Raw genomic sequence first — 8,818 nt, forward strand, 5'->3', positions numbered from 1 at the left:
TGTGAACCTACTTCTACCCCATCCTGTATTGAAATGAACTGATATGTTTCCTCAAGAGAAAAACCCTATTAAAGTGTTTCAGCTTCCATCAGGCATTGCACCAAATGCCAATGACATCAGGTGAGTTAACCAGCAACCTTCTTAGCTGCTAAGTAGCCTTCCTTACCTTGAGGGTTCAGATGTGTCTTAGATGCATGCACACCTTCCCTCCCCTCCCCCCCCCCCCTTTTCTTGGCACATCAGTTGACTGAGACAGAGTGTTTTTCTTTCCCAAGCAAAACAACCAGTGGGAATCCATTTCTTAGCCAAATTGCACTCCACTAAAGGAAACCAGGCTGGCATCTCCCCAAATTACCACTCCAGTCATCAATCAGCACAATTGCCCGGGCAACTAAGGAAAGACGCTTTTCAGGCGCAGCCTTGGCTGACCGACCCCGCACTGCCTTGGAGCGACGGCACAGCCTCCTGCCCGGAGAAGCAGCCGTTGTCCGGACACAAACTGCTCTGCATAATTAAAGCGACCTCACAAAGCTACCACTGCTCTGGGCTTTCCGAGTCAGCTGCTGCTGCAAGTACAGCTCCTGGGGGCTTGTTCTGAAAGCCAGCCTTTTAATGCCTGAGTCGAATATGCATTTATCAGCAAAGCTGAACCCTTAAAGGGATTACAAGGAGCTTAGAATCCACTGGCAGTTCATTGATCTGGTCTTGCAAGCCTCATCTCCACATGCCCTTTAGAAATGGCTTTGGTCCGTACCCTGGTTCTTTGGTTGCCTTTGATTTTTATTTCAGCACCATTTTCATCCAAGGTGGAGGGATTGCTTCCTCTGGCCTTGATTCCAAAAGTTTCAGATTCCTTTCTTCTAAAACTAGGGAAGCTATTTGCATATTCCTCTAGATAGTGGTAGAGAGACCAGGGGTTGACCAGTATTTTCCGTAAAGAGTCTGACAGCAATGTTTTTGGCTTTGCTGGCCATACAATGGGTTGGGACTACTCAACTCTATTTATGGCCGTGGCAGGGAAACTGCCACAGACAACATGCAAACTAATGGGCGTGGCTTTGCTCAGATAATAATTTATTTATGGGCACTATCATTTGAATTTCATGTAATTTTCATATGTCATGAAATATTATTCTTTTTTTTCCCTCACCCACCATTAAAAATGTAAGTGAGCCCTAGACAGTTAGGCTCAGTGGATAGAGCATCGGCCCGCTGACTGAAGGGTCCGGGTTTCATTCCAGGCAAGGGCATGAACCTCAGTTGTGGGCTCAATCCCCACCCCTGGTTGGGGAGGTTGGGAGCGGGGCTTGCCGGAGGTAACCAATCCATGTGCCTCTCTCACATCAATATTTCTTTCTCTCTGTCTCTCCACCTTCCCTTCCACTCCCTCTAAAAATTAAAGGAAAATTCTCGGGTGAGGATTTTTTTTAAGTAATGTGAGCCACACAAAACAGGAGAAGGGTTGAAGGGTTGGATTTGGCCAGCGGGGTGTAGTTTGCCAACCCCTGGTCCAGACCGTTGCTATTCAACATGTGGTCCCTGGACCAGCAGCATCAGCGTCACCTGGGAACTTGTTAGAGATGCAGAATCTCAGGCCCCTGTTGCATCAGAATCTGCATGTAAACAAGATCCCCTGGTAATTCACACGCAAGTCTGAGAAGTCCTGGTGCAGAGCACAGAATCTGGAAGTCACAGGGGATGGGAATACCACTGACCAGCTGGCTGTAGAACCTGAGGCAGCTGTTTAACCTCTCCGGGACTCAGCTTCCTTATCTATGCAAATAGATATAAGTACTTGCACCCATCTCCAAGGGCTGTAGTGAGTGAAAGACAGGAAGGAGGTAAAACCCTTGCCTGGCTCTGTCAATGCTCTACTAGCTGATGATACAGAAGCCTCTCTTTAAAGTCACATGTGCAGGGATGAGAATGCCCACTCAGGATCTGCAAGCGCCAATCGCTTCTGGGACCTGAGAGGTCACCTAAATTTTGAAGAAGTGCTTGAGTGGAATTAGGATGCTGGGGACCAGGTGAGCTAGGGAGCACTCTCGCCTGCCAGTTACCGCCTGTCAGGTGTTACCACACTTTTGGATTTTCCAATAGATGCTGGAACCTGGATTTTAAGGTTAGAAAAACACCCCTTCGTTGAACACACTGTGCTGACCAAACAAAACCCATCTGCAGGCTGGATGTGGCCTGAGGGCCTTGGTGTGTGACCTTTGCCTTAGAGCAGAGAAGTAACAAGAGGAGGTAAATCAAAGGAAATTGAGTCTGGGTTTCAAAGCCAAACTCCAGCAGCTCCCAGACTCAGTTTCCTCATCAAGAAAATAATCGCATCTACCTCATCGAATTTGGTGAGGATCAAAAAGAATGTTAAGTCAAGCGTGGAGGCAGACACAGCTCTGGACAGTCAGTACTCGTCCTTATTGCTGCTGATGTTGTTTTGCTTTTGCTTTTTTTAATTCGTCAGTGCCTAGGCATTCAAAGGGTACATGTAAAAATGGCTGTATTTCTCTCCCCGCTCAATCTGGTAACAAACAAGCAAGCCCAATTAACCCCCGCTCAGAACGCTGTCTCACACCGGAGCACACTGAGTGCTTCGTTAGTAATGATGCTGCTCTGGCCGCAGTCCACGCAGATGCCTTAATCTTCTCTTAATGAGAATGCCCTCTGCGCCCGGCCACTGCGGGGTTTGCCCGGGGCTGCCCGGAGGTGCTTCCGCTCAGGGCTGGGTCCCCGGTGAGGAGCAGAGCCCACCGTTGCTGCCCAGCTGCCCCAGAGCAGGTGGAGGGCAGCTGACAGTTGTGAACCCTCTGCTCTCCAAGACACGGAAATCCTTGTGGGGTTTAAAAAATCCTTTAAAAAAATCCCGACATTTGCCATCGAAAGGCGTGGGTGACAATAAAATGGGGAGCGCAGAAGATCCCCATGAACGAAAACAGACTTCCACAGGATCTCAGCATCTGTCCCCGCAGAGGGCGCCCCAGGGTGTGGAGAGCACCCAGCATGCGCAGGGCCCGGATTCTAAGTCAGGCTCTGTCTCTGAGGGCACACGAATCGAGGGGCCTTGTCAAAGCTGGGGGGGGGGAAGCCTAGGGCCGGCCTGAGGCTCCCCATTTCTAACCGGCTTCCAGGGGATGGCAACAGGGATGGTTCCTGCCTGGGTTTGAGTCAGCAGGGGCCTCCTCCCTGGCCTCATCTGGGTCTCTGCTCCAATGTCACCTCCTGCCAGTCCTTTCCTGACCACCTAATCTAAACGTGATGAGTGTGGAGGGCAGGAATCCTGTCAGTTCGGTTCCTTGCCTATCCCCAGCACCAGCGAGCGCCTGGCACGAAGCAGGCACTCACATACCTGTTCAGTGGAGAGATCCCAGTGTGACCGCCCAGGGAAATGACAGGCAGGGAGCCCAAGTCATTTGCCCAAAGTCACGCGGCTTGTAAAAGCCAGAGCAAGACACCAGCCCAGCTCTGTCTGGACTTCAAGGTCCTCGCTCCACACTAGAGGGTGAGGCAAAGTTTGTTTCCAACACACTTCCTCCCTAGAACTCAGTCCGGCTCTGCTTTGAGGAGGTGCCTGCAGTGTAGACAGTGGACTTTGGGGGACCAGTGTGGAAGCCGAGAGGCTCACTGAGAGGCCGAGTGGTAATACTTAGGGTGTCCTGTGGTTTGGGGTCAGGGAGGCTCACGTCCGTGGGTCAGCCGCAGACCAGCCTTTCCCTCCCGTCCGGGCACAACTGCCTCTCCAGGGAGAGGAGTGGATAGTGAGCACACTGTGGATTTCAAACGGCCGTAAAGAGCATTGTACTATAGCCCTCTTCTCCAAAGGTCACCCAAAGCATGCCATGGGGGGGGGGGGGGGGGAGGCAAAGCAAGGAGCCGCTTCCTGTCCAGCAAGGGGTGGGAACACCATAAACACCCCATTCATGGGGCCAAAGGGAGGACACTGCTCCGCGTGCGATCCCATCTCAGCCCATAAAAGGGTCTCTCTCCCACAGAAAGGCCCACCATGGGCGGCAAGTGGACACGTCCTCCCTCCGTCAGCGGGTGGAAGGGCTCCGGGCTCTCGGTGGCCGTAGTCCTGAGTCTCAGTGGCCAGGACGCCAGCAGCCTCGCCCCAGCTAAGGCCCCTCCCGAGAAGCACTTGACGGGAAGCTGACAATAATGAGCAAAGGGCGCCCTATTCGCTGTGCCTGGCCCTGGACAAACAATCACACGGGGAGGTAAGATACTGTTCCCACTTACCAGTCAGGGAAACTGAGAAGTAGGGATTGACTAGAGGTCAGAGGTCATACTGACCGAAGGCGGGGAACCAGGGACAGCCCACAGGCTCCAGAGTGGAGCCCAAGGCTGCAGAATTGGGGGGGAGCTGAAGATCGCTGTCCTATGCATCACCGCCCTCCCCCCGCCCCCCCCATTCCAGCACAAGACGGATGGAAGAGGACCCAATCAGAAGTCCTGGCCCCTGGACCTGGTTCACAAAATAACACGCCTACACCTATTCCCACGCATCACCCACCTTCCCTGTCGGGACACACAGGGGTAGCCCAGAACACACCTATTGGGGCCTCCCCATCGGCAGGGCTGACGGATGCCTAACGCCCATTACATATTTATGAGGTCCCGGCCCTGCCTCTGACACAGTTATTAAATGCTCGGGAGCCACAGGGCTGCGCTCCGAGCCCTGAAACAAAGGCAAAGAGGCCGCCAGAGCCCGCGGAGGCAGGAACAAAAGCACTCATTTCTGAAGGAGCCAGGTGGGGGTGAGGCTCCCTGTGACGGGGTGCCCCGCGCACCCTGCCCACTGGGAGAGGGTAGAGACGCGCAGACCAAAGGAGACAGCCGATCAGAGTGGGCTTTCCCCGCTGGTGTCCAGAAGCAGCCCTCTCAAAGGGCAGAGGAGCGGCGGGGGAAGATGCAATGACCAAAGAGAGACCGGGCTCTGACGCTGGAGAACGTTCTCCTGTCGGCTGGTCTTTCCTTTTCATGGAGTTGCCCAAAGGGATCCACCTCTTCTCTTCACAGGGCCACACTGAGAGCCCCGGCAGGCCTGCACCCCAACTTTTCCCAACCAGAGCCCCAGCAGCCAGATGCATTGGGAGGGCACCGCGATCCCTCGTCTCCCAAACATAATCATTCCAATGCAGGCTGGGGCTGCCTGGAAGTCAACATTCACGGCACGGTAATAAGAAACATCTGGCCACCGAAGAGGGTTGACACAGCGCGGGCGGGCAGCGGCGGATTTGCGGTTGGGACCCAGAGTTACAGGGGCCGAATTAAAAACACAATTGGAAACACCAGCCAGTGGCTCTTGGAAACAATTCCCCGCCAAGCAGGATTGTTGGGGGCTGAGTGATTTAGGTAACAAGCGTGGGTTTCGGGGACCCGGCACTCCCACCGGGAACCGCTCCCCTGGTGTCTGGCCACCACTTCCACCTTCAATATTTGTAGCAGATGTAGCCGCGCTCTTAAAGGAATAGACTTCGCATTCTTTCCATGTGGCTTACAAGTGCGATTTACAAAAGGAGAAAAAATAGACGTGTGTACATGTATTTTTTTTCACATGCGCACCCACCTACCTCCCCTCCAGCCCCCAAGTGTTGTGCCTTTAGAAATCAGATTGAAGGGGTCCTACCTCCATTTATGCAAGGCAAACCCGGGGCACTGGTCACCACAGGCGCTACAGGGCTGGCCTCTCTCTATCCGCCCCAGTCCAGTCAACTTCAAAACAAAAAGATACACATGTTTCCACCACGCAGGCTCCCTCGGGCAGGAAGCCCCCCTCTCCCCACCCCCCTCCTCTGACTGACTCCAGTGTCCCCCTCAGAGGTGGGGGGCCCCAGAGGGTGCCCTCGTGGGGAAGTAAGTGCTCCCACCCGGTGGCTGCCTCTGGGGAAGGGCACCCAGCCACCAAGAAGTGGCCTTGGCTGGGCTTTGTCTCCCTGAGACACCTTGGTCACCGGTTACTAAGAAACAAAAGCAAGACCTTCCCCCGGAGTCCCCGGGAGGCAGCCGTGGTGCACCCTCGCCCTGGAACGGGCTGGCGCTCCCGGGAAGGGGGCAGCACAGGACACCCCAAAAGATGGCCCCAAAGTCAAGTCCGCGGCCGGAGCGCCGAGACACTGGGCACTGGCGCTCTCGTGCGGGATTACGATCCGCCCTAAAGGAAGAGGGCTTTCGGGGGAGCCCCAAACTGTGCCCTTGTGGGCCACAGATCTCAGGGTCCCTCCCGCCCGGACTGGGGATCAGGACTTAACCCCTTCTCCGCCCAGAGCCCGCGCGCTCCGCACGCACCCGCCCGCCCGCCCGCCGGGGCGGCTTACCTGGGGCCACAGGTGCGCGGCTGCCGGGCGCGGGGAGACCGGGCAGGGGCGCTCACGGCGGCCCAGGGCCCCCCGGACGCCCGCCCCGCTCGGGCGGGGGACACTCACCGAGCGGCTGGACAGTCTTTTCCGGGAGCTCCGGCTGAACATGGCCGGGCGCCTGCCGCTCGCAGCGGGTCCCTGCGTCTGTCCCACGCGGCTGGGAGGGCGGCTGCCTGGAGGGCACGCGCGGCCAGGGGCCTGGCTGTCTCCGCCTCGCAGCCCCGCCGGCTCGGAGCGCAGCCTCCCTCCTTCTCCCCGAGCCTCCCGCTCTCCGCCCGCAGGTCCCTCCCTCTCTCCCGGCGTCCCCCGCCCTCCGCTTCGCCCCGCGTCCACCGGCCCTTCCCACCCTCCCGCGCCCAAGGCGCCCCGGTCTCCCGCTCCCCGCGCCCTGGCGGGCACCTGGGGCCAACGCCCCGCCGCACCTGGGCCCGCCCTGCCCCAAAGGCTTGCCCCTCACCCGGGCTCAGAAGGAAGGGGGCAGGACCGCTTCAAGACCCCCTGCTGCTGCAGCTGGGGCGGAGGGTTGAGGGTTAAGTATTTTTAAGTTTAGGTATAATTCACATCCAGTAAGATGTACCCTTTTTAGTGTACAATTCTGCCAATTTTGATGAATTCCATACTGTAACCACCATCCCCACAGTCAAGATCCAGAGCAGTCCCATCACCCCCCAAAGATGATTTGAACAGTTTGCGCCAGGCCTGTCATCTACTTCGTATCCACCCAGTGCTGGTAGCGGAGGCGGGGCAGGGGGTGGAATAAGCCTCTCAGTGTACAGTGCGTGGAATATAGTAGATGCTCATTAAGTACCTTTGGAATGATTGAACACAAGCTTTGAAGCCCCAGTGTCTACCTGCCCGCTCTTTTTCCACCACTCACTAGCCAGTGATCTTTCCAAATTCACTGACCTCTTTGTGCTTCTGTGTCCTTATCAATAAAGACGGCTATAACAGGTCCTTACTCACAGCATTGTTGAGGAAGATGAGTTGGGACAGGTAGAGTTGTTCTACATGTTATAACAGGCACAAAGGCAGGGCTCATTAAAGATTAGCTGTCAGAAAAAGAAAGGTTGCAGGTCTGAGAGGCACAGGCCATGGTTATCTTATCATTGATGTTTTAGCTCAAAATGTCACCTCCCCTGAGAGAACGTTCCCGACCCTTTATTGCAGCAGCTCAGACACACACACTCTCATACCTTGAAATTATCTTTTTACTTATTAATGTGCCCTCACCCAGATTTGTCTTGCTCACCTCAGTAGCTCTAGCGCCTATGATGGTACAGCACACAGTAGCTACTCCATAAATGTTTGTCAAAGGAAGACAATGTAGAAAAAAAATCACTCTCCCAGCTTAGCATTTTCCCCGAGGAGGCATTGAATTCGAGTGAAGAAAAGCTGCTTGCCCAGGTAACACAGCACATCAGCAGCAAGGCCAGTCTCGTTATATCCCAAATTCCAAAGGACAGATGCTGCAGCTCACACCCCTGTGCTCAGTGTTGGCCACGGTGTCAATGCCCACAAAGTAAGCACTGGCTTCAGTTCCACGCCTGAACCAGGCCAGTGCGGTCTTCCCCTTGGCAGCAAAATACATGGGGCGCCAACAGCTCAGTAATCAAGGTAAACAGCATTTTTACGCAATATTTTAAAGAGTCAAAATTAATGCAAAATAGTCCACGATGAACAGAATACCAATATTTTAAGTAAAGACAGGAGCCCACCTTACATTTGCACTTCTCTTCCTCACTTGCCTCACCCTCATCCTAGTCCTGGTAAAAATGCTCCCAAACTCAGGGAAATAAAGGGTAGACTTCCCAATATTGCAGTTCTCTGTTTACCCACCATCTGCCATCACCAGTAGATGATACACTTGCTCATCCCTTGATTTGCCGGGGCCTAGCACAGGGTCTGGCTCATTTCAAATGCTCAGCAAACGTCTGTTCAATGACTAAATAGAAGGCAGTAGCTCCGGCAGGGGTGGGGGGCAGGGGGCGTTAGGAATGAGAATCCCAGGTTATCATCGGTGCTGGTGCAGGACGCTCACCTGGCCTTCTGGACAGAGCTACCAAATCCAGCTCTGCGTGGCATACATCCAGTAATGGGCAGAAGTGAGTCGGGAGGCCAGTGTTCTCACCGTGGATAGTGCCTATTTGTATTTCCATTATGAAAAGTTTTAGCAAAGGTCAGTAAGAAAACCAGCGCGTTACAAGTTTCTAAGAGATGGCAGGGCTGTATCTTGAAGCAGCATCTCCTTCAGTCCCTGCTAGGGGCAGCGGTCCTGTCCGGTCTCTCACTGGATACCTGTGGCTGGCGAAGGCTGCAACCGTAGGATGGCAGGATGGCGCTGGGGAACCCGATTTGTGTGATTTGGACCTTTAACCTTTGTCCTTTGTCAAAGGGGAGATGCCAAGAAGATGTGACTGGTCTCCTTATGCACGAGGCCCAATTCCCACAAGCACCTGCCT

At 54.6% G+C, this 8,818-nt stretch overlaps 1 protein-coding gene across 2 annotated transcripts in view; it reads right to left on the bottom strand.

Annotated features, from left to right (window-relative positions):
- Window positions 1-6,537, bottom strand: part of PRICKLE2 (prickle planar cell polarity protein 2) — a 321,728-nt gene extending 315,191 nt beyond the window's left edge. The window contains exons 1-2 of one of the 2 annotated variants that reach the window (XM_079794944.1): window positions 6,426-6,537; window positions 5,630-5,715 (exon numbers count right to left, since the gene is read on the bottom strand). In XM_079794944.1, coding sequence (XP_079651070.1) covers window positions 5,630-5,715; window positions 6,426-6,467 — 128 coding nt within the window. In that variant the 5' untranslated portion in view covers window positions 6,468-6,537. Of the gene's footprint in view, window positions 1-5,629; window positions 5,716-6,317 lie in introns of both variants that reach the window. The other variant, XM_079794949.1, reaches the window with a different exon arrangement.
- Between the last annotated feature and the right edge of the window lie 2,281 nt (window positions 6,538-8,818).

The sequence above is a fragment of the Cnephaeus nilssonii genome (assembly GCF_951640355.1).
Source record: "Cnephaeus nilssonii genome assembly, chromosome: 17".
Lineage (NCBI taxonomy): Eukaryota > Metazoa > Chordata > Mammalia > Chiroptera > Vespertilionidae > Cnephaeus > Cnephaeus nilssonii.